The sequence below is a fragment of the Rutilus rutilus genome, assembly GCF_951802725.1.
Source record: "Rutilus rutilus genome assembly, chromosome: 7".
NCBI lineage: Eukaryota > Metazoa > Chordata > Actinopteri > Cypriniformes > Leuciscidae > Rutilus > Rutilus rutilus.
Genome location: NC_140221.1, coordinates 5,587,977 through 5,614,208, shown reverse-complemented (window position 1 = coordinate 5,614,208; position 26,232 = coordinate 5,587,977). Strand labels below are relative to the sequence as shown.

The window sequence follows — 26,232 nt, the reverse complement described above, 5'->3', positions numbered from 1 at the left end:
CATTAAAAAGTATTCAAGGACAGATGCAGTGAGGTAAGGAGAGGTTAAGAAAAAAAACACGGACCAAAAAAAGAATAGACTTAATAAACCAGAGACGGTGGAAACTGGGAGAGATGGTGAGAAAAACAGCTGCTGGTAAAATAAATGGACGAAAAGCATTTAATTTTAACTGGACCTCCAGGGCCTCGCAATTGTAAATAAATCATGATACGCCTCCGGCAAAATAACAACTTCTCAGTTTCTGTACAGTTAGTGAGGCAAACAAGCATTGAGGGTTTGTGTGTGCGCACACACACATACACACACACACACACACCACTGTCACACTGAGAACAAACCGACCTGTTTAATACCAAGTATGCTGTCTGGAGGCCAAAGCGTGATGATACAGTAACAATGCTTGGTGTGAATTCATGTAAAGCAGAGGTTTGTTTGTGTGCCAGGCTATATAAGCCCTTAATTACTCGAACCCAAGTCACGGTTCTCAGCACAACGCCTGCAGCCATGCCTGAGGCCAGAGTCTGATAGGGCCCAAAGACACGGACAGCCAGGACACCAGAGAAAACTGCTTCATTAGACCATAATCCCTCCTTCCCCTCACACAAACACTCTTAACTAGCTAATCAATGCCAGAGAGGAGCATTACATTACAGTTATTTTCCATCCTATACGCATGATTTTTGAAACCGCAAATTGGTCTTGCTTTCTCATATACGTCATTAAGCTAAATCTGAAGAAATAAAATGGCATAAAAGAATATTTATTTATATATATATATATCTATAATGTATATATGTGTGTGTGTGTATATATATATTATATACATATATAAATGTATAAATATATAGACAGACTTTTTTTATTTATCCGTTTTAAAATGTGGCTTTACAGTTGATAAATAAGATGTATGGAAAAACTCACCTCTAATTAGTTTGAACACATTCAATATGACTATACAACAACAACAACAACAACAGCAGTACTATTAATAATTTACAAATTTGAAATGATGGTTGGTGTGCACTTGCAGAGATGGAGCACCACTAAAGCAGACTGAGCTGTTCCTAGACACTGAAAACACAAGATCAGAAGCTTCTCGTCTGTAAAAAGAAAAAAAAGTGTCTTGCTTCAAGCACAAGCATTTTTGACAGCTTTTGGCGTGGTTTGCATTTCATTCCCTGTGGCTCTTTGCAGAATCCTGCAAGACATTTGCATGCAGTAAACTGATGTCAGATTATCTGCCACTTACGTGTGCTACCTTTTGCTTTGATGTGCGTGCAAAATTTCATGAGTTTTTGAGCATGTTAAGGGCCTCAAAAGCCTCTGAAACCTTGAAACAAGTATAATGAATATAGTTGCATGCAGCAATGACGGGCCCAAGCACTACAGTACCACCAAGTGGCTTTTTGGAAAACAATGCACAATAGACACATGGTTTTAACCTCGGGTATTCTTTGGTTGTTAGCGACCAAACAAAAGGTACGTTTTTTATTTTATACCATTTTTTACTTCATCAGAAAGGTGCAAAACTTGGTGATTCATTTAGTCGCACCTGACTATGTGAATGTACAAAAATAATGAGATAAACAAGTTTTACTTTAAAAGTACTTGTATTGCTGCATAGAAAACGAATGAGAAATATGAAAAAGAAAAATGTCAATCTACAAATCAGCCCGCTAGCAACGTCAGTGTCACGAGTTTGTTTCCCAAGGAATACATGAACTGAAAAAATGTATACCTTCAATGCAATAAGATATATTTGAATATGAAAGGTCAGCCAAAAGGTCTGCCGAATGCATACATGTAAATAATACACCATAGTACTTTATCTATCAGACTAATTAAACTAATTACATTTGAACACTATTAAAGACAAAAACATCTTGACATTTGAATGTGACTCAGTGAAGGATATGTGTCCCACTGGAACCCGTTATGACAACATTTGCCAACTGATATGTCTTTTACGCTCAACAGACCGACTGATGTTATCATGCTGGCTGGCTTGCAAGCTAGTTTCATTGTAGTCTACAATATTGCATCATCTACAAAGTATTTCCAGAGAATTTATTAGTTTTGACAACCTTTTCTGGAAAATACACTTGTGAAATTCCTTGTTAATCCTAGGTTTTCTTTGCTCATGGGAACCCTGGTGATTAAATATGTAATAGGTGTACAAAGAGGAAGATTCATTTGCGTTTGTAACTGTATTGAGTGTAGCAGCTCAATAGACAGGGTACTTACACCAGGGGCTACTTGTTCTTTGTCTGCAATGTCAATGGGTGTGACCTCCACAGACCTCCATGTAGAACTGTCCAATTTGTGAACCTGTTATTCATAATTTAGAGGATTTATGATCACAACAAATCAGTACAACAATGCTCACAACAAATATTTCAAAGCTATACTGTTTGTGTCCCTTAACCATTCAATAAAAAAGTGTGGTTGTTACATCCTGGGATGTAATTATCTTTATTGTAACATTGAGAGTTTATCTAATCAAAATTCTTGTTCCCTTTGTGAGGTTTGTGCGTAAAAAAAAAAAAAGGAATGTACATGGAATGTATCAATGTAATTTTGCCCAGAATTCTTCAAACGAATACATTTAAATGATTATAATTATTGGAATAATTATAATACATCCGACTTTCTTTTCTGCATTTTACTTTGTGTGTATTTGACCCTTTAAATCCAATAAACCGTTAGGCCTGGTTTCACAGACAGGCCTTAGATTAAGCCAGGATTAGGCCTTAGTTTAATTACAACATTTAAGTAGATTTTATAAACGTTCCTTAGAAGAAGGAAAAAAAACATGACTGGTGTGTATCTTGAGACAAAACAATGGCACTGACAGTTCAAACAGCTCAAACATGCATTTTAATCTGGGACTATCTTAAACCTTGTCTGTGAAACCAGGAGTTAATCTGGCAAGGCTTAAAAACGCATTCAAAGGATAAACCTTTGTGACACTTTGTGAAAATGTGACAATAATCCAAAATTAAAAAAAATACATTTTCTAATAGTTTCACGTGTCTACTGATATATCGTTCACCTTAATAATAAAGTTAAAATGGAATTTGATCTGATATCATAATTTTACTCTGACTATTACCCAACCTCTGGATGTAACCGGTTTAATAGGTATTCCCTCTCATGAGCCTATTAAATTCATAGATAGCATGTTTTTTTGTTTTTTTATGAAAACACAGAATATATACAAATGTACTCACATTCTCTAGTGTTCCAAGGTCAGGTTTGTGCCATGTCTCAATCTTGATGAAAAAATCATCCTTCATGTACTCATTCTGGGAGAACAAAAATCAGAGCATTGTATTGTCTTTACAGTAAATGAACATGTGGTAGGTATATGTGCATACAATATGAAATAACATACAGGCTAATATTTCAAAACAGATACATTTCTAAAAGATCTCTTAAATAGATTAGATTGCAAAGAATCTCAAAAGGCTTCATGTTTGAAGGTTCAATTTCAAATGTGGTGAATCAATGAGATCTATATCAGCTATCATTCTGAAGGTTGGGGTCAGTAAGAATTGATTTATTCCTAATCAGTCTAATATCACAGGATCATGTGACACTAAAGACTGGAAATTTAGCTTTGAAAAAAAAACCCACATTTTAAAACAAGTTATTTTAAATCATATTTTACAATATGACATGTTTTTACTGTATTTTAAATCAAATAAATGCAGACTTGTTGAGCACAGGAGAGGAAACTTGTTTCAAAAAACATGTAATCTTACAGATTAATGTACATGACTACTAGTGTACATGACTACTATCCAAAAAATAACTTTAGAGAGATAGATTATTATGCAATTGTGACTGATTAATCAACATTTCATGTGATTTATCTGTTGGCAACCATATACCATTGACAGCATTAAAGACCCAGTGAAATCAAGATCAAGAACAGGTTTTGTGACTTTTAGTCAATATCTATTAACTTTGTGGCATTCTAAATGGTAATGCACTTTCAAAAAGTTGACTAAATAACCTTATAGCAAATATAAAACTTAAAGTCTTTCAGAAAATTGGCCAAATAATCTTGTATGCATGTTTGCCAAATCTTTGTCCAATAAAATGCCTTTTAGAATGACCAGTCATCGACTAGCAATAGCAAACAGGAAATTATGGGTATGTCAGGCTATGACATTTACATAAGCACATGAAGAAAATTCAAGAAAACTGTGTTTTTTGTTTTATCACTTCACAGGGTCTTGAAAACTGGCATTTCTTACACGTGATAAAAAGAGGTCTTTTAATTTAATAGAACCAACAAAGTTTTCAGTGCACTTACCGTTACAACTGTGGCAAACGTATATCAAATAAGAGAAAAACACAGATACGATTAGAGGTTACACCAATGAATTACAACCGGTTATCCTAATAAAGTCTCTATATATTAAAAGTAAACTTCATGTTCATTTAAATTCTTAAAACCTAAACAATTTTAACATGATTAATCATACATAATGAAAGTGCTACTTACTTAGGTTGAATGTTTAGAATAGAAATTAAGTGATGAAGCCAAGAAATACATATGATTTTATAATGAACCATTTTAAAGCATTTATTTCACTGGTTGGTGCATATGTTTCCTGTGCACATCTCTAACCTGACAGTGTGTGATGCATAACCGATAAGCTTGTTTCAAAGTTTTCCACCCACTTGTTCTGCAGTAAGGGTAGGCATTCCAGGCCTTTTCGTGGAACACAAGCGAACCTTCAGGAGCGATCACCTTTACAAAGCCTGGTACTTTGCTGGGCAGCAGAACATACAAAACGAAAAACACAAATGATGTTTGAATTACTTAAATGTTCCTAAAACGTGTTATATAAATATGTTGTCAAATTGTATTGAAAGCCAGGCTTCTCATGCAGTCATGACTGGTATGCATACAGGTGTGTAAATCTACATCTGCATACCTTTTGAGATGGTAGATTTTGTGCGTGTACTGTCCTTTCTCGCCATCCTTTTCATAGGGCTCATTCTTCAATATCTCTATGCCCTCTCCGCCACCGGTCTCATTCTTGCTGGCTTCTGCCACAGAGTACAGCTGCCCTACTTGATACTGAAACAAATCATAATAGCCAACAACATTTAGGCTATGTTCAGAATGTAATCTACCACACTGCTTACTGCATCCGGTGACTGTGGAGGCCATTTGAGGATAGTCAACTCATTGCCATGTTCAAGAAACCAGTTTGAGATGATTTGAGCTTTGAGAAATGGTGCATTTTCCTGCTGGAAATAACCATTGGAAGACAGTAGACTGTGGTCATAAAGGGATGGACATGTAGCCCATCTTTAAGATGTGATGTGTTGTGCGTTCTGATATGCTCTTCTGCAGACCTCGGTTGTAACAAGTGCTTATATGAGTTACTGTTGCCTTTCTATCAGCTCAATCCAGTCTGGTCATTCTCCTCTGATCTCTGGCATCAACAAGGCATTTTCACCCACAGAACTGCCACTAACTGGATATATCTTTTTCAGACCATTCTCTGTAAACCCTAGTGATGGTTGTGCCTGAAAATCCCAGTAGATCAGCAGTTTCTGAAACACTCAGACCAGCCCGTCTGGCTCCAACAACCGTGCAACAACATGGAAGTTTGCTGAGGCCCCCTTGTGGGGTTGAGAACCACTGAACTATACCATATTTTTATTTTAAAATATAAGATTGCTTTGGTTTGTTTAGCATTTGTTGGTCACTGCATAATTCCCATACTTCAATTCGTGTTATTTCTTAGATTTGATGACTTTACTATGAATCTAAAATATGGAAAATTGTACAAATAAAAGAGTAGGTGTCCAAACTGTTGACTGTGTGCTACTGTAAATACTTCCATTTGCTGCTGTAGTAAAACCACAACCTATGTTCACAGTCTTTCACAGAGGCATGAGTTAAAGAATGTATAATATGACAGTATAGATTTATATTCAGCTGCTTTAAAAAAAATGAAAAGCAATAATAAACTCACCTCTTCAACAGTGCATGGCAAAACAATGTGGCTGAAACACACCGAGAGATACTGAAGTGAGACTTACATACACACAAAAAAAGACAATGCAACATAATTTATACATAATATTCTTAGTGAGGAAAGAACATGACAGGCACAAGGGATACTATAGTTTACCCAGAATGAAAATTCTGTCTTTTTACTCATCATTTACTCACCCTCATGTCGTTCCAAACCTCTATGTTCTTTCATCTATGGAACCTAAAGGGTTTTTTTTTCCAAAAATTGGTTCTTCTCTAATGACGTGTTTATCGGTGCGAGGGCGGGACAACCTGTCATTCACATGAGATCTACCAATAGCAAACTAAAAATGCATTACATTTTCTGTATTGACATATTACACTGTGTCATTATTTATTTAACAAATATTAAGCCAAAATTGAAAAGCAATAGGTGACAAACTAAGCTTCCATAGGAATCAAGAGGGTGAGTAGTAGCCTGGCGCTGATAATCAAATGTCTTTGATTTACTGATCATCAGCAAGTGTGCCCACCTCTATAAAAGCAGAAGTTTGGGCAGTTTGCTGGTCTGGAGAATTCAAGTGTGTGTTAACACAATAACAAGGAGGAAAGACGTCAGCATTGATCTCAGAGAAGCAATTGTTGCTGCCATCAATCTGAGAAGGGTTATAAGGCCATTTCCAAACAATTTGAAGTCCATTATTCTACAGAAAGGAAGATTATTCACAAGTGGAAAACATTCAAGACAGTTGCAAATCTTCCCAGGAGTGGACGTCCCAGCAAATTCACCCCAAGGTCAGACCGTGCAATGCTCAGAGAAGAACACCCAAGAACTACACCTCAAACTCTACAGGCCTCAGTTAACTTTAAATGTTAAAGTTCATGACAGTACAATTAGAAAAAGAAAGGGACCAGTATGGCATGTTTGGAAGGGTTGCCAGGAGGAAGCCTCTTCTCTCTAAAAAGAACATGGCAACACGGCTTAGGTTTGCAAAGTTTGATCTGAACAAACCTCAAGACTTCTGGAACAATGTCCTTTGGACAGACGAGACCGAGGTGGAGATGTTTGGCTATAATGCACAGCGCCAAGTTAGGTGAAAACTAAACACAGCAAATCAGCAAAACGCTGATGGAGGGTTGATGATTTTTGGCTTGTTTTGCAGCCACGGGACCTGGGCACCTTGCAATCATTGAGTCGACCATAAACTCTTCTGTATACCAAAGTATTCTAGAGTCAAATGTGAAGCCATCTGTCTGACAGCTAAAGCTTGGCTTAAGTGCAACAGAACAATGATCCCAAGCACACCAGCAAATCTACAACAGAATGGCTGAAAAAGAAAAGAATCAAGGTGTAGCACTGGCTCAGTCAAAGTCCAGACCAGTCCAGAAATGTTGAGGCGGGACCTTTAGAGAGCTGTGCATAAACAGATGCCCACAAACCTCAATGAACTGAAGCAACGTTGTAAAGAAGAGCGGGACAAAATTCCTCCAGAACGATGCGAGAGACTGATACTGTCATACAGAAAACAATTCCTTCAACTTATTGCTGCTAAAAGTGTCTCTACAAGCAATTGAATCATAGGGTGTACTTCGTATGTCACCCATGGCTTTTCCATTTTGGCCTAGTTTTTGTTAAATAAATAATGACACGGTGTAACGTTATTTGTTGTTGTTCATCTGAGGTTTTATTTACCTAATTTTAAGACCTGCTAATGACCAGATGATTGTTATCATGTTCTGATATGTAAAACCTTAAAATTCTAAAGGTTTTCTTTTTTTTTCACGTGACTGTATGTATATATATATACAGTGGGTACGGAAAGTATTCAGACCCCCTTACATTTTTCACTCTTTGTTATATTGCAGCCATTTGCTAAAATCATTTAAGTTCTTTTTTTTCCCTCATTATTGTACACACAGCACCCCATATTGACAGAAAAACACAGAATTGTTGACATTTTTGCACATTTATTAAAAAAGAAAAACTGAAATATCACATGGTCCTAAGTATTCAGACCCTTTGCTCAGTATTTAGTAGAAGCACCCTTTCGATCTAATACAGCCATGAGTCTTTTTGGGAAAGATGCAACAAGTTTTTCACACCTGGATTTGGGTATCCTCTGCCATTCCTCCTTGCAGATCCTCTCCAGTTCTGTCAGGTTGGATGGTAAACGTTGGTGGACAGCCATTTTCAGGTCTCTCCAGAGATGCTCAATTGGGTTTAAGTCAGGGCTCTGGCTGGGCCGTTCAAAAACAGTCACGGAGTTGTTGTGAAGCCACTCCTTCGTTATTTTAGCTGTGTGCTTAGGGTCATTGTCTTGTTGGAAGGTGAACCTTCGGCCCAGTCTGAGGTCCAGAGCACTCTGGAGAAGGTTTTCGTCCAGGATATCCCTGTACTTGGCCGCATTCATCTTTCCCTCGATTGCAACCAGTCGTCCTGTCCCCGCAGCTGAAAAACACCCCCACAGCATGATGCTGCCACCACCATGCTTCACTGTTGAGACTGTATTGGACAGGTGATGAGCAGTGCCTGGTTTTCTCCACACATACCGCTTAGAATTAAGGCCAAAAAGTTCTATCTTGGTCTCATCAGACCAGAGAATCTTATTTATCACCATCTTGGAGTCCTTCAGGTGTGCTTTCATGTGTCTTGCACTGAGGAGAGGCTTCCGTCGGGCCACTCTGCCATAAAGCCCAGACGGGTGGATGGCTGCAGTGATGGTTGACTTACTACAACTTTCTCCCATCTCCCGACTGCATCTCTGGAGCTCAGCCACAGTGATCTTTGGGTTCTTCTTTACCTCTCTCAGCAAGGCTCTTCTCCCACGATAGCTCAGTTTGGCCGGACGGCCAGCTCTAGGAAGGGTTCTGGTCGTCCCAAACGTCTTCCATTTAAGGATTATGGAGGCCACTGTGCTCTTAGGAACCTTAAGTGCAGCAGACATTTTTTTGTAACCTTGGCCAGATCTGTGCCTTGCCACAATTCTGTCTCTGAGCTCTTCAGGCAGTTCCTTTGACCTCATGATTCTCATTTGCTCTGACATGCACTGTGAGCTGTAAGGTCTTATATAGACAGGTGTGTGGCTTTCCTAATCAAGTCCAGTCAGTATAATCAAACATAGCTGGACTCAAATGAAGGTGTAGAACCATCTCAAGGATGATCAGAAGAAATGGACAGCACCTGAGTTAAATATATGAGTGTCACAGCAAAGAGTCTGAATACTTAGGACCATGTGATATTTCAGTTTTTCTTTTTTAATAAATGTGCAAAAATGTCAACAATTCTGTGTTTTTCTGTCAATATGGGGTGCTGTGTGTACAATAATGAGGAAAATAAAATGAACTTAAATGATTTTAGCAAATGGCTGCAATATAACAAAGAGTGAAAAATGTAAGGGGGTCTGAATACTTTCCGTACCCACTGTATATATGCTGCACAGTAGCCTATACTGAAGTTATCAAAAGTATATGCTATGGATAGATATATTATAGAACTATCATATTGGACCATACTTTTTTCACATTTTTCGTTCGAATCATTGAGAATGTCTCATTTCAGAAAAGTAACCATTATAAAATGACCTGTTATTCCCTATGAGTCGTAATTTCAGTCATTTCTTTTTTACTTTGGATTTTAATGGTTACTTTCCTGAAATGACAAAGCCTGCATTTAGGGGGGCTGAAATTCTACACATTTAAGCTGTGAATATTTAAACTGAAAACATTTCACACACAATATCATTATTAAAAATTCAATAATCCACATTCACCTTCCAGACTTCATTTACAAAATATTCAGTTTGCTTAAAAATAACACCTGTAATATTCAATGTAGGGATGCACCGCTATGAATATTTTGGCCTATAACCGATAATTCTTTATATTTGAAAGCCGATAACCATATATTGGCCTATAAATCTAAATCTAAATTTGCACATAATTTTAGAGAGCCTGATTACAAAAACAAAAGTCTCACCCTGAAAAGCCATGTCCCAAGCACACAATTATAATGTTCTCATTATAATGTTATGTAGCCTATATGACAGACTTGTGCTGGCTGCACATGTTGCACTTAACTGTTTTTTTCCTTTTTTTGAAGTGATTTCAATCACATTTCAAGCAATTCAAAAGCATCATGGCGAACAGTGTGTATCTGAAGTATCTAATCTGAAGGAAATAATCCATTATTTATCGGCTTTAAGATATCACCCTAATTTACTTATCGGGCCGATAACGATAACTTTAAAAAGTAACATATATCGTCCGATACCGATATGGTGGCCGATATATCATGCATCCCTAATTCAATGGGAAATTTTCATTTTTTTATTTGGCTTTACAGTAGAAATAAAATGGGATGGGATGAGGGTAAATAAATGATGAGAGTATTTTCATTTTTGGGTGCACTATTCCTTTAAGGAACAAGAATGTACAACATGTTTATATGTGTACATATGTCTTGTTGTATTGTACTCTAGAGATAATTGTTGGTCCCAAGGAGCCAGAACTATCCTGAGATACTGATGTTTACGTAAACATATAAGTATAATCTATGTAATTATATACAGTTCTATAATATATAATTTTTGTGCACCATTACAAAAGGGTAGTTTTCGATAGACTCACTCAGTTGATATTTTGTTAACTTATCAAGGAGCTATATATATATATATATATATGTTTCTTTTTTCAGAATTCATTAAAAAAAATACTTAACACACATATAAAACCACTGCTAGAGAAAACAAGAATTTGCAAACTATTGACTCAAACCATCATAGCTACTTTAGTTTAGCCAATAATCCCTGTGACAACTAGCCTCGGTCTACCTTAAAACAAAAACTTCAGAGTAGACAAATTACAAATGAGCTAATTGTAATGTCATAATTACACGGCGACACTTTTATTGTGATCACGTGAGGTATGGAAATGACTTCATGTGATAGAGGAACGTTACGGTAAATTCTGATCAACTGCGTGCGTTTAGTTGCTGTCAGAGCCGGTAGGTCAGACCCGAGTTCAACCGCAACACACACATCGTCATCATCATCATCATCATCATCACTGTTCACAAAACATGTAAAAGTCACGCAAACTATGTAGAGACTCTAGCAGCATAGGTAAATTGGAAAACAAACTATTCAATATGAAATAAGGCAACATAAACATCTATAAAATAAATGTCACTCACTATTCTTTGATGAGAACCATCTTCATCCCCGCGGCTGAGCCGCTCGACTGACGTCACATGCGTTTATAAAGGCGCTGTTCAGTGAGAGAGAGAGAGAGAGAGAGAGAGAGAGAGAGAGAGAGAGACTGTAAAAACAAAAACATTTATTACGTCAAGGTTTACACAAGTTATTATGGGTGTCTCTCAGCTGCACTATAATTTCAACAACTATTTTGCCCCCAATAAAGTTTTAATTTATTTATTTTTACGTTTACTTAGAAGACAACAGTGTCAGTAAGATGATATACTTGAGGTGAGATATGAGATAGGCTATGTGAACCAAATGTCTTTATAGTGTGTCATTTACAGTCGAGGTGGGATTTGTAGAAACCTTAGCAAAAAGGATGAGTCTGCCATTTTATTCCATGATTTTATGTCATTTCCACCACTGATAGCTACTTCACCACAGAATGAGATGTTATAGAAAAATGACACTGTGGTGGAAATATTCATGATTTAGAGAAAACAAAAACGACAGTATTGTCTTGTGATGTATGCACTGTTGGACATTGACAAATTAAATAAACGCAAGAATGTGCATCACCGTGGTTGTGTTTCAGAGAGTTGAATCCATTTTGTGATCAAAAGAGATTAAATGTATTATACATGCAAGAAAAGAAAACTAAATGCACAAATACCGTCATCAAATCACCACTGCGTGGGTTTAGTGTAAATATTCAAGTTCTCAAAAATGTATGGCTTCTTCTTTTTATTATTAAATATTGTCCTGTGTTGTGATAGACAACTAAGGAACATGGTTGTTATCAAAGATAGCAGCTCCTTGAATTCCTGTACAGCGTGTGTTTGAAAGTTTTTGTTGGATGTGGGACTCTGACAAACAAGCTGCTGTTGTTAAGAAGATTATTGTGAGCATGAAACAGAAAAGCCTTTGTGAATGGACACGTCACGTGTGGCTTTGAAAAAGTGCTTTTTTTCCCCCATTGTGTAATGTTTTTCTAATATCTAATATATATCTGTCTATAATCTAAAAGTCTAAACCTTTGGCAGGACAAAATACAGCACTGTTATAATGTAAAAGTTATGAATTTTACGAGATTTAAATGAACTTAAATTACTGATGATACATTTTAAGATGGAACAGAACAAACTAAATGTCTTCTTTTGTGGTTATGAGAAAACACTTAGCTGTGAAATCACCTGATAGCGAGTCCAGGTCATTCACTTCAGTCCTGATGATGAACTAAAAGTCTAAAGTCTAAAAGTGTGGTAAAAAGGTCTCGTAACCCCATGAAGTCACGTAAGGACGGAGCTATTGCAACCTGGAGTTAACAGAATTATCAGCTTTTCTGATTCTGTGCAACATTCACAGTAGGATTTACTGTTACTACGCAGGCAGTGGAGACTTACACTTATGTAAATTAAAGGAACAGCTTGATAATCCAGTCTAATTTAAGAAGATATAATGTGTTTGTGTGTTATAAAACATCATACTGTTAAAAGTTATAACCACACATTACTAAGTTTTATAATGTATTAAAACTGTTGTTACGATGAGATGATATCTGAAGGTTTTTATGCATTATAATGTCTTAAGAATACCCTTATAATGCATTAAAAAGGTTTCATGGAAAGTGAAAGGGAATTTAAAGCAGTTTAGCATAAGGCTGTAACAACAAAATGTGAACAATTAAGGGGTCTGAATACTTTTGCAGGGCACAAAGTTCAAAATTAAGAAGAAAGTATAGCTCCATTTTGTTATCTGTGTATCATTTACACAGTGCTGCTCAAAAGTTTACACACCCCTTGTAGAATCTGTGAAAATGTGAATAATTTTAACAAAAGGGGATTCTTTTTTATTTAGTACTGTCCTGAATAAGATATTTTGCATAAAAGATGTTTGCATATAGTGCACAAGACAACAACAACAAATAGCTGCATTTATAAAATTGACCCCGTTCAAAAGTTTATGTACCCTTGATTCTTAATACTGTGTCTCCTTACCTGGATGATACACAACTGTTTTTTTGTTATGTGATGGTTGTTCTTGAGTCCCTTGTTTGTCCTGAGCAGTTAAACTGCCCAATATTCTTCAGAAAAATCCCCTGAGGACAACTGAGGGACTCAAACATTCACTGATGCTCCAAAAGGAAACGTGATGCATTATTAAGAGCCGGGGGTTGAAAACTTTTGAACAGGATGAAGATGTCCAAATATTTCTTGTGAATCTTTTTAGAATCAGGGAATTTTTTTTAATAGTTGTGTTTGAGTCCCTCAATTGTCCTCAGTGTGAAAAGATGGATCTCAAAATCATAGTCACTGCTGGAAAGGGTTCAAATTTGCAAAAGTTACTGGAAAAACTTAAGAATTTTCAGGACCTGGAGGACTTTTCTGAAGAACATTGGGCAGTTTAACTACTCAGGACAAACAAGGGACTCAAGAACAACCATCGTGGATCATCCAGGTAAGGACACACAGTAATAAGAATCAAGGGTACATAAACTTTTGAACGGAGTCAATTTTATAAATTCAGCTATTTTTTATGTCTTGTGGACAAATAATAATAAAACATCTTATTCAGGACAGTACTAAATAAATCCCCCTTATTTTGTCAAAATAATTGACATTTTCAGATTCTGCAAGGGGTGTGGATCTATTTTGTGGGAAAATATATTATTTTTTATTTTATTATATTTAATTATTGCACGTTCTTACCAAAATATCGCAGGCAATATTATATTAATAAAGTCAGCAGGTTCGGTAAGCTAGCTAGTAGGCTAGCTTGAGTGTAAGCAATTTAAAAATGCCAGAAAATTACTTTAGATAAATACTTTCAAGCTATACTATTTCTAACAATACACAAGATAAAAAAAATAAATAAAAAAAAAGTAATAAATGTGCAGGTATCCAAATACATCCATGCACATTTGATCCTAGATACATACCATACCAGTGTAGAAAAGACATTTATTTTAAGTGTAGTATATTATGTACAGACACAATGACATTGTAAAGCACCATTCTAGCCCAGTTCACTCCACCAGTGACACGTAATAAAGTGTGATTGGATTCATTTTCCATGGAGAGCTGCCGACTTCCGGCGACACGAGCGACAGTGACCATCGGCAACAGGATGAAGGCCTGCCCAGCAAAGACAAGCTGACAAAACTTTAACTTTATGCAAACAAGCAGCGAATTTCATGTGTAGACAAGACAGAGATGTTAAGCGTAGTGGTTTAAATTTATATTAAATAAAGGCTACTCAACACAACCAAATTGCCAAAGGTCTCTGCTTGTTTTGGCCGCATATTCATAGCCACAATGGAAAAGACTGCAAACAGTTTCTCTTTTTTATATCTTATATATGTACAGATTGCATTTAAATAACCCTTTCCCCCCCAGAATGTTTTTGCTTTAGTAAAAAAAAAAAAAAAAAAAAAAAAAAAAAAAAACTGATTCCATGTAAACAACATGGAATAACATCCATAAATGTCATTCATAGCCATTACTGCATGTGACAGTGGCTAGTGTTTCCACTATTAGCTGCCCAATAACACTTACAGCATTAACAGATTTCCATGTTGTTGAAATCGGTTTTCTTTCTCGTAAAAGACTTTCTGGAGAAAAAGAATATTTAAAATGGAATCAGTGCATGAAACGTATAATATGAGAAGAAACTATGTGTGCAGCCAAAGAGCAAGTCGAGGGCTATCCGGATCCAAGAGACCATTCAGGCTAGAAGACTGTCTGATGTACTCTGGAAACAACTCAGTTTGATTACAAAAGTGAAAACAAGAGGGAAGCCAAAAGCCGGCAATTTTGTATGTGGCGAGTAGCCTTGATTTAACATGATAAAAAAAACGATATATGATTAACTTCTCTGTCTTGACACACGAGATGGATCATGTGTCTTCACTGCCATTTGTAGTTGCTCCTGAAAATCGCTGCTTATTTACATAAAGTTTCTTTAGCTGGGAAAACCTACATCCTGTCACCAATGGTTTCTGTCGCTTGCATCACGGAAGTCAATGAAAATGAACAAGGTCATGTCACTTTGCAGAGCACTGATGATTGTGTGTAGAATACTGTTGTTGGTCAGAGTAATAAAACATGGCACAGACCATAAATATAGGCATCTAAGAGGATCTACTGAAATGGTGGGAGAAAACAACATTAAAAATACAATCGTCCATTCCACATTAAGACAAATAACAGACTAACATGAATTTCACAGAATATAAAAACGTGTAAAAGTCAGTCACATAACATGCAGATGTGGACAGTGGAATCTTTAACAATATTAAACTGTTTTTGTCTTCTTGCACAGACACATTTCAGTTCAAGTCTGTTTGTGGAACAGCTACAGTCTCTTGAACTGAGTTCCTCTGAGCGGGATGTGACATGTTAGCCGGCTGCTAGCAGTCCTCCTACAGTCTTTACCACTTGCCCCTTTTGCTCCAGTCTTTAGGAGTGAAATGCAAACATTTGGAGTCGATACGGAGGTGCCGCTTCTGCATGGCCCGCTCATGACCTTCCACTATGTCCTCTGATAGGGTGAGGATATACTGACCCTGCAAGGAGATCAATCAAGCTCAACAAACCACACTCGACTAATGCAAAAATTAGAAAACCACCAATTGTCACCAATACACCAAATTAGGGTGGATGGGAAATCTGAAACTGAAGCACACATCTGCTTGGGATCGCTTACCTTATAATAATTGATGAGGTTGAGGTATTGAAGAGTTGAGATCACATCCTCTTTCTTGACACTGGTAATCTCACTGATTTCACTGAGAGAATCACAAATAACGTTAAGAACAAAACAACCAGCCCAACAAATTTTATTACAAGCTTTTTTTTTAAATGAGCCATCATAACGGATGTGGTAAATCTCTGGAAGAAATGTCTGGGTCGTATCTGACCCCCAAATCAAAGGAAAAGTAAATTATTTCGCATAAAGTTGTATTTCGCATTGTAATACACTTTGAGAATTAAACACATTAAACAAGTTAATCATTAAATTCTCATTATTGTAAGAACAATTTGGTCAAGACTATTTTTTTAAATTAAAATCTGCATAAATTAAAGGCAGTACAACTAATATTATAATGTACGTACACTTACAATTGAATATCTCTGATCAAATTCTAATTAAAAAGATTTTTTAATCCTTACAGTAATGATAATTAGGGGTGGGGTGTCAATACTGAACTTTGGTACAATATCTTGAAAAATATTAATATTTAATACCATTTTCAATCAACCAAAACTCTGCTGTCTGAGATTCCAAACAACATTATTATTATTATAGTATTATATTATATTAAGACAGAAATATTGTATATTACTATTGTAATACAACTGCATTGTAAAAAGTTTTAAGCTAAGTTTACATCCACTTCTCATTACAAATCTTTGCTATAATCATAGGTCTACAAAAAAAGTTGGAAATTATGCGAAAGGTGAAAAAGCATAACTGCAGCACATTATGCTTCCAAATGCATGTTAAACTCTCAGCACTTGCAGAGTTGGAGTGTGACGCATCTAATGTAAACCGCTCTGAGATTCTTAAAACACCACATCATAAGCTACTCGCATTTAACAATATGGTGACGCTCTGAAACACGCAGCGCAACAGACTATATACTTCTTTAATTAAAATACACAGTGCAGTGAGTCTCAACTAGATGTCTGAGAGAACACTAGGGTGTACGCTACGTGCCAATAAATTAATGTCATAACGCAAAAAATATTCATGTAAATTCTTTAAAAATAAAAATAAAAAAAGAGAGTGAGATTAAGTCAAATTCACCCACATACACTTTTTGGATCAGAATTTCGATAGTGAGGTTAAAGACGAAGATCCTTACTTGATGGTGATCTGCGGCCGTTCTCCATTCTCTGATTTGAGGTTCATGAGGATCTCCAGAATAGTTTGAGACCAGTAAGAGCGATAAGAGAGCAGACCCAGATCAGACAGAGGCTTCTCTGGAGTCCCTGTCTTTCCTTCCACTTTTGAGAGCTCATAACCTGACAGATGTGAACAAAAAAATTTAAATAATATATACATATACATATATACATTATACATATACATACATACATACATACATATATACACACACACACATATAAAAAATTTTTTTTTTTTTTTAAGGTTTGCTTATATGATCTACACATTATTCTGAGATGGCAAGCAATAACTTTCAACGCATTGTAAAAATAAACAATAATAATAAAAAAATTCCTTATGTGATCACATTCTACGTTCCTTAGTAAAAAGACATAACTGTATGATTACTCACTAAACTCGATTAGTAGTTTTCCATAGCCTCTTCTCTGGTAAGGTGGTAAGGTCAAAATGCAGGCTACATTATAGTCTTCTGTTGATTCCTTTTCCTTTAATGGGAGGGGAAAACACAGCCAATGAAATGCAAGCAAGCTTATCAAACAAAAAAAGGGGACTAGCCAAAATTGTAAAACACTTAGAATATCAGTGCTTTATTATACCTTGGAGAAGTAGCCGACTATGTGGAAACCCTTCGAGTCATACTCTGTCATAACATAGAAGAGGAAAGGATCCGTGTCATAGTACAGGGTCTTGTGATCCAGGAAGCATTTGGCCAATAAACACAAATTTTGGGAATATGTCTGTGCAATGGAAGAAGAAAAATGATTTTAACAGGCCATCAAGAAATATATTTCCATAAACATGTGCCTCACAACCCTAACCCTCTAAACCAACATTAGTTTAACCACACTATAGCTCCAGTAAATTAGGGCCGTAACCGTTTCTTGGTTTAATAGGGTCAACAATCTTTTAGAAAGCATAAAGAAATAGAACAGTGAAGGAAATTCTAGATCTAATTCTAGTTGGGAAATTCATCATTTTGAACCATTCGCAAATAATATTTGCGTTGAAATATGGACACATACTTTTATTTGTATGCTGAAAAAGTAAAACGTTTCTTGTCTCGTCGTACTCAGTAAGGAATTACATGAATCACATATGTTTTCAATTCCAAACGGCCATATTTGAGTAAAAGTCGAGTAGTTTGCATCACTTGCTGTTACTGTCGGTCGTTTCACATTTCTATCGTAAAACAGTTGACATGCATTACCTCACTCTCTTTTAATGTTAAACTGACGCTTCGCGCTGTAAAAGCGTATATATATCCACGCTGGGGGATTTGATTCCACTATTGGGGGGAGGGTGCTCAAAGTCTGTGGTGGTTATGGCCCTGCAGTAAAGTGCTGAACGCTATAATTTGCAGAACTTGGCAATTTCAGATGACCTAGATTTTAGACACAATGGCAATTGTCTCATATTCATGAATATATATCTATTCCCTGACATTTATGTGTTCAGTTAAAATGGTGATCTTTCCACCCATTCAAATAGAAATACACAATGATTATTATTCTCTCTCTCCCTCTCTCTCTCTCTCACACACACACACCTCTCTCTCTCTCTCTCTCGACATGTCTGCCTGATCAGTCAGTTCAAAGCGAATTATAACAAACTTAGAGGTTACCCACCTTGTTTTTCCTGCCATCTATTTCAAAAAATGATATAGTTCCTTTGCGATAGATCTCATTTCCTGGAGGGTGTCGAAGGTTGCATTTTGTCTGTAATAGTTATAGACAGGTGACAGTTATCTGAGGGCATGTTGCTTAAGCAAAGAGCACACTAAAGCTTGTTGTTTTAAGTGTGTCTGTGCTCAGGTGCTTTTCAACAGAAAAAAGAAGTGTAAGTGGCAAATAAGGTCAATTTTCAAAAAATTTAACTGATTATGGTAAACTGATTATATATATATATATATATATATATATATATATATATATATAAATAATTTTTGATTAACTGTGATTGAAACATCTCATTAGACTGAATTTAATTGTAATACCTGTATGTAATCAGCTAAATAATGTAAGAACATCGCCAGATGCAAGTACAGCTTGACAAATTGAACTGTAAGAATAGTTTGACCTGCACAAATAAAGGACATAAGCAATTCAAATATAGAACAGTCTATAAAACATCTGTTGTGACTGTTCAACATTAACATTACCTTAGAACCAAATTAGGTAGACTATATGCCTTGTGTTTTTTCCCCACGTTATGACACTCATGTGCAATATTCCTTGCATTAAACCATCAAAACAAAAATATGATGGATTTTTTTTTTTTTTTACAAAAGATACACTTCAGTTCAAAAGATTTTTTAAACATTTTAATAAGTCTCTTCTCACCAAGACTGCATTTATTTGATCAAAAATATAGTCAAAAAACTAATATTGTGAAATATTATTACAATTTAAAATAGCAGTTTTCTTTTTGAATATATTTTAAAATGTAATTTATTCCTGTGATGTGAAGCTGAATTTTCAGCATCATTACTCCAGTCTTCAGTGTCACATGATCCTACAGAAATCATTCTAATATGCTGATTTGGTGCTCAAGAAACATGTATTATTATCAATGTTGAAAACAGTTTTGCTGCTTCATGTTTTTGTGGAAACTGGGATATATTTTTCAGGATTATTTGATGAATATAGTTTAAAATAGCAGCATTTATTTGAAATAGAAATCTTTTGTAACATAAATTATCACTTTTGATCAATTTAATTGATTAATTGTGTTCTTGCTAAATAAAAAGTATTTTTTTCAAAATCTTTTGAACAGTAGTGTATGTTTTTTGGTGCAGTTTTACTGAGATGGAAACAGACTCTCATATGACACTGTAAGAGGTACTGTCTAACTACAGTCCTTAGGCTCTTACCAGATGCCTCTGGAGACACTTGAGGCTCTTGAGGTACTTAAGACAAAATTCACAAAGGTAGAGGATGGGGAGGGTGGTGAGCTCCTGTGGGTATGGAGAAAAGTACCACGGCTTTAGCCTGTGCCGGCCCAGCTCAATACAGTCTATGTTCTTCATTCGCGTGACGATGTCATCGTGACTGCGGTCCGACACCAAACTACCAGTCATGCGAGGGGCAGAGGGGATACCATCAGAACTGTCCTGCGAATCCTGAGAGCAGAGAGTAGAGTTAGAGAGATGGTGGGACGGCATCTAACAGCAGTCAATGACAAAAGCAGATGTCCTGTGCATTAAAAAAAAAAACTCTGAACTTTATCATATCTCTAGGGAAATCTTGCTATCACTGTAAATATCAGGAATTACTCATTTATTATTACCCAATTAACTGAAAAAGGAAAAGAAATACTATTATCTTCCATAGCCTAAATACAACTGACTCTTGCATTTATGAGATCCAATGGCTTTTTAGCTAAATCTCTATAGTTTGAGTTTCATACTTTTCTCTAAAAAGCCTCTCCTAAATGCCTCCACTTTAACAGACACACAATCAAGGCAATGGGAAGTAAAGGAGCCGGACCTCTCCTGGTGGCAAATAGACGGTGGAGCAGCGAGGGTTGTTATTCTGGAACACCTTTACCATCTAACAGAAAAACACAAGTGGAGGCAAAGCTTTGGGACATTTTACTTGAAAGTGGAGGAAAACAGGTGATGGCAACAAAAAAAATATAGCGACAATTATGAGTAGGGTAGACAAAACATTTTATATATTTGATTAGGGGACTTGCGGCCTCATGTTTTAATTTTCTTTTAACAGTCCAGAAATGTAGCGTTTAAAATCCCAAGTAGAAAGAAAGAAAAAAGAACCAAAACCTCACATTCAACGTTTTTTTAGATCACTTTATATTTACTTGTATACCTTCTTTTGAAGATACACACACACACAGATTCATGCTAACCAACAAGATATGATAACTTATTGCTAGCAACTTCTAGGCAAATAACAATAAAATGTGTGAGATTTGTAAGAATGTATTAAAAAATGAGTGATAATCAAAACCTGGGACTCAGCCATTTTAAGATTTGACAGAGATTTAAAAAATGAGCATCATGCAGATCTTTAAATCGAGTTGCCGGTACTACCTCATCCGTTCCTCCACAACTTTTCCTTTTTCTCCCTGGCTGAGAAGGAATAAGACGACGTGTTGTTCCATTCTTCAAGAAGAAAAAAGCAAAGACAAAATGAATAAGCTCTCAACATGTTCTTTGTATTCTGATAATTAAATAACAGCTAATTAACTCTTGTGACAGACTAACCCAACAAACACCATGATTCATTTCAACGCAAAAAAATTGTCTTTTTTTACCGTGGTGAGAGAGGCGAGCGGCTCATGTTCTTCTCTGGATTTAATGCTGAAGGAGGAGTCCCTCATGGCGGGATAGACCGAGGCCTGACTTGCCTCTGCAGAGCTAGGAAGTGAAGGCACTGGAATCGCTGCTGTAACTTGTGTTGCCAAAGACACAGATTCTGCTTTTCTCTTCTGAAAGAGCAATCAGAAAGACAAATCACTTTTTCTCTGCAAAGAAAATGAAAGGAAATGAAAAAGGTCATTTCTATATGTTAGCTAAGATGCGCTAGGTTGTTCTAGATCAGTGGTTTTCAACTCTGTTCCTGGAAACCCACCACTCAGCACATTTGTATGTCTCTTATCTGACACATTTATGCTGCCTTCATGTGCTATCGGAATTATCGTAAATACGAGTTTCCTAGTCAGAATTTGGACATAATTGCCCTCTCAAGTCATATTTACTAACTGGAAAAATCTGACAGTTTTGAGTTTCCAAGTTGGCCATAAATTTTCCACAACAGCTACATCGCCTTGTCTGTCATTTGCCGTAATTCATATTTACATATGAATAACCATTTGAAGCATATTGTATGTTTAATACACAGCATTCCAAATCCAGAATTGTCAGCAGGCTAACTCTCTAGATAGCACAGTCAATGTTTATATGGTTGTCAAAGAATGGGACACTACATTTTATTTAAAATTAAATATCTTCAATTCATTTTGGCTTTAATAAGATTTCCCCAAGAAATAGGAAATAGTCCCCCAAGACTGTACCTGATGTCCTCCATGATTTATTTCCAACAACAAAGCACTTGAAAACTGAAAACTGACAAGCTCGTAATCACGACTTCAGAAGCGGGAAGTAGGAAATTTCGTGCACGTGAAGGCAGAATTATGGTGCGTTCTAGACATGTCAGAAAGATCGTATTTACAAGTTGAACACACATGAACAACACCAAAAAGTCCTAAATATGAGTGGGAAGCTCTGGATGTTCTTTAAGCCCCGATCTTTACGAGTTGGAGGCGTGTCAGTGAGAAACATGGAGGAATACCACAATATTTATAGGTATTTAGCAGTGATATTGTCAGGCTGTTTGATTTACAACAAAATAAGCTAATTGCCCTCACAAAATATAATAGCATTGTAATATAACAAAATAATGTGTAACAAAGTTTACAGTGGCTTCATAATTTAATTCAAAACATAAAAGAGCAAAACACACCTGATGCACATTATTTGTTCTTCAAGAACTTTTTCTAGAAGGAGAGCTTAAAAACCATCTTGCTCTGACGAAAGTGACGTCGTAAACAACTTCCCAACTCGTAAAGATGAACTTCCCAGGACTTGAACGCATCATTAGGCTGGGTTCACACACGGTACGATTTTGACCACGATTTGGCCGTCTGAGACTAATTTTGTAAATTTTTAGTCTGACATGTTCACCAAATCAAATTAATAAAATTTTACTTCTGACAAAATTCTGTCCAATAGGAGCACCGAACCTGATCTTATCTTATATTCTGGTCCCTGGATATGGCTTGGGTCTCTCCTTTAGTGTAAATCTATGGGATTGTTTTCACCAACTGTCATTAATACTTAGGTTTACGGACTTGAACAAACATTTAAACCCAAGTATGAATAACAATAATCACAACTAACAGCTGATGTGAGTAAATTCCAGTCACTTACCTCATGTTCTAAAAGAGACATTACAGTAAGTAATGAGTATGTTGGTAATGAGTGATGACAATATATGATAAATATGGAAAATGTTTTCATATTCACTACCAGTTTTTTTTTTTTTTTCACTATTGTTCAAAGAAGCATCTTATGCTCACGAAGGCTGCAAGAATTTGATCAAATGTTGTATAAACAGTAACATAGTTAAATATCATTACAATTTAAAACAACAATTTCTTTTTGTATTTATTTTACAATTTTTTCCAGCATCATTACTCCAGTCTTTAGTCTCACATTATATTTCGTAAAATATTCTAATATGCGGTTCAGTGTTTTGGTGCTTAAGAAATATTCTAATTACCAATGTAGAATTATTTTTTGCTGCTTAGTATTTTTTAACCAAATAACAAAAGAAAAAAAGAAAGAAAAGAAAACACTTATTCAGTAAGGACACATAAGATGGATCAAAAGTTACATTTTGATTTTGAAAAAAAGTTTGCAATTTTTAAATATATAAATACTTTTATAATAAATGACAAATATATAAATACATAATATATAAAGACATATATTATTAATCATTGAACACCAATTCAGCATATTAGAATGATTTCTGAAGGATCATGTGACATTCAAGAATCGAAGACTGGAGAAATGATGCTGAAAATTCAGCTTTTCATCACCGGAATAAATTCAATTTTAAAATACATTAAATTAGAAAAGTTATTTTAAATTGTAATACTATTTCACAATATTAAAAATGTTTCTGTATTTTTGTTTAAACAAATGCAGCCTTGGTGAGCATAAGATACTTTTTGACCATTAGTGTACATACATTTTAGAAAACAACACTTAATAGATTTTCTTTAGGAGGGGAAAAACAACAACAACTCTACAACAGATACTATGAATTGAAACAGATACTATATCTAGAACTGTATGGCATGGAAACTATAAATATTATCTTATTAAAATAACAGATCACCCCAAAATTCTGTCATCATTTACTCTCATGTTGTTCTAAACCAGTAATACTTTCATCTGTGGAAGATATTTTGAAGAAAAGAAAAAAAGACAACAATTTGAAGAGTTTTGTCCTTATAGAAAAAGTCAATAAGATCCAAAACAACAATGAACATCACTGACTTTCATTGTATGGATGGACACACACACACACACACACACACACACACACACACACACAAAACCTTCTATTGTGTTCCACAGAAGAAAGTTTGGAACAACATGCCGATAACTGATGACAGAAATTTTTAGTAGTTTAATAGTAGTAACATTATCATTACATGAAATGTTCAAGCTGCTTGATAAATCGGCAATGTAAATTGAGTCGAGGCAAAAATTGCATCCCTCACACTTGTTGGAAAATTTGCTTTTTCGAACTAAATTCAGCCCATTGATTAAAAGCTCTTGTTTGACAGATTGAGTTTTATTAGTGTAAATAGGCAGGTTTGTCTGTACCGGTGTGGGGAGGGTTTTGCCTCTTGATGGAGCTGAAGCAGACTGAACGTTGAGATCTAGACTCTTCCTCTGAATTTGAACAGAAAGGAAGAGAGGATGGTAAAGGATTACATGGCATGTAAACAACTGCTTGAGACACAATGTTTCAAAATGAAGGTCAATCACTGAGGTGGGGACGTGTCACATTTCATCTCAGAAATCCTAACATCGTAGGCAGATTTGAAATGACGTTCTTACCACATCTCTCTCTGGAGAACTGGGGCGAGACCCCGGCAGGCCGTTCTTCGTAGGGGTCTTTGCCTCCTTTTTGGGAAACTGGAGCTTCTTCAAGTCCAACCGGTCTGGAGTCACCCATTCATCCAGTCGCTTGTTGACTTGCCCAAACAAAAATGTATATTTTCTTTGCAGTTAGCAAAAAGGCTGAACAAATCTTGCATCAAATAGAATCGTAATATGAAAATATAATTGTATTCGTAAGCCAGGTACAACTGGTTTATCTATTTGTCAGGTAAATGTTAGATACTCACAGTCGATATAGTGGACATAGTAGAGCTTTCTCCCAGGAATGTCTTTGACACTGAGAATTTCAGCCAACGCTTTGAAGGAATAAAAGGATAAAGGAGCATTCAAACAGCTGAAAGCTTAAATCGGATCCACTCATATCACACAAGGAAAATTGTATTTCAGATGAATCCCGTTAGAAATGTGCTTTTCGGACTAGATGTCAACTATCTGGCCCCACCAACTGATAGTCCAGCAACACAAACATCTAGACCAGCCTGGAGTGAACTCATGTGAAAGCAGCTACAAACACACAGGCTGTTTTTTTGCTGGATTAAGATTTTAACTTAATAATAAGGAATTAAGAGAATGTCATGTGTTCACATCACCAGTAGACCGAAAAAAAACACGTTTGCCCTCTCTCCAACAAAACGTACTATAGCACAACAATGATATTTTGCATGTGAATCTTGGAATATATAAATCACACACCACTCAGTTGCATATCACATACAGTAAAGCGTCAGCTAATACCATCACCACATTGCGTTTTATAACGTTCGGTAAGAAGAACGGTCCCTAATTAAATAAACAGTTTAATATGGACTGCGAGTCTTTTGTTTACATTCTGTTCGGATCTTACTTACGCCACTCATCTTCATTTTCTTGATTTTTTCGCAGCACGGGAAGACGGCAGCCTTCAATGATTTCCACCTATTGGGACATAATGCCATTATAAACGACAGCGACCAAATGCAACAGAGACATGTTTTAAAACATCACTTAAAATACACAAAACCACACTGACTGGGAGATGCTTACCGAGGAGTCCGCCATCTTGTTAAATCACGGAACACCTCCGGCGCACAGAATTGTGGGTAAAAGGAGAATGCAGGATTGATGCTCCAGGGGGCGCTTGACGTACGTCCTACTCATAGACAGGTCCAACTCAGAGCCATATATAGATAATAAATACCATAACTGTATTATATATACTACTACCGTATATAATTTGTCCCATCTTTATCTCTTTCAACACAAGAAGCACAAAGGGGATTCAGTGGATCCTGAAGACTCCCTGCACTGACGCTGTAGCCTCACCTTCAGTTTCAGCTCCATGGATTTTGCAAGACTTTCCTTGCTCCTTATTTTTAATAAACATTAAACTTCCCATTGTTGGTCTTTGTGAAAGTGCAGATACACCT

At 36.1% G+C, this 26,232-nt stretch overlaps 2 protein-coding genes across 5 annotated transcripts in view; both read right to left on the bottom strand.

The window, feature by feature from the left end:
• The window catches only part of LOC311293894 (phosphatidylinositol transfer protein beta isoform-like), a 29,489-nt gene extending 18,253 nt beyond the window's left edge, over positions 1-11,236 (bottom strand). Inside the window, exons 1-6 of one of the 4 annotated variants that reach the window (XM_084414431.1) lie at positions 11,196-11,236; positions 6,003-6,064; positions 4,950-5,095; positions 4,689-4,784; positions 3,231-3,305; positions 2,245-2,328 (exon numbers count right to left, since the gene is read on the bottom strand). In XM_084414431.1, the coding sequence (XP_084270557.1) occupies positions 2,245-2,328; positions 3,231-3,296 (150 nt within the window). In that variant the 5' untranslated portion in view covers positions 3,297-3,305; positions 4,689-4,784; positions 4,950-5,095; positions 6,003-6,064; positions 11,196-11,236. Of the gene's footprint in view, positions 1-2,244; positions 2,329-3,230; positions 3,306-4,321; positions 4,785-4,949; positions 5,096-6,002; positions 6,065-11,195 lie in introns of all 4 variants that reach the window. The other 3 variants (XM_084414433.1, XM_084414430.1, XM_084414432.1) reach the window with 3 other exon arrangements.
• A 4,006-nt stretch (positions 11,237-15,242) lies between these two features.
• On the bottom strand, positions 15,243-25,976 carry kat5b (K(lysine) acetyltransferase 5b). The gene is made up of 15 exons (XM_084413490.1): positions 25,850-25,976; positions 25,675-25,741; positions 25,054-25,122; positions 24,764-24,900; positions 24,527-24,595; positions 21,382-21,555; positions 21,158-21,229; positions 20,595-20,657; positions 19,979-20,227; positions 18,735-18,824; positions 17,706-17,846; positions 17,501-17,594; positions 17,066-17,225; positions 15,904-15,985; positions 15,243-15,763 (listed from the first exon to the last, which is right to left on the bottom strand). Exons 1-15 carry the CDS (start codon positions 25,862-25,864, stop codon positions 15,629-15,631), a joined length of 1,617 nt encoding a protein of 538 aa, XP_084269616.1. The 5' UTR covers positions 25,865-25,976; the 3' UTR covers positions 15,243-15,628.
• Positions 25,977-26,232: the final 256 nt, after the last annotated feature.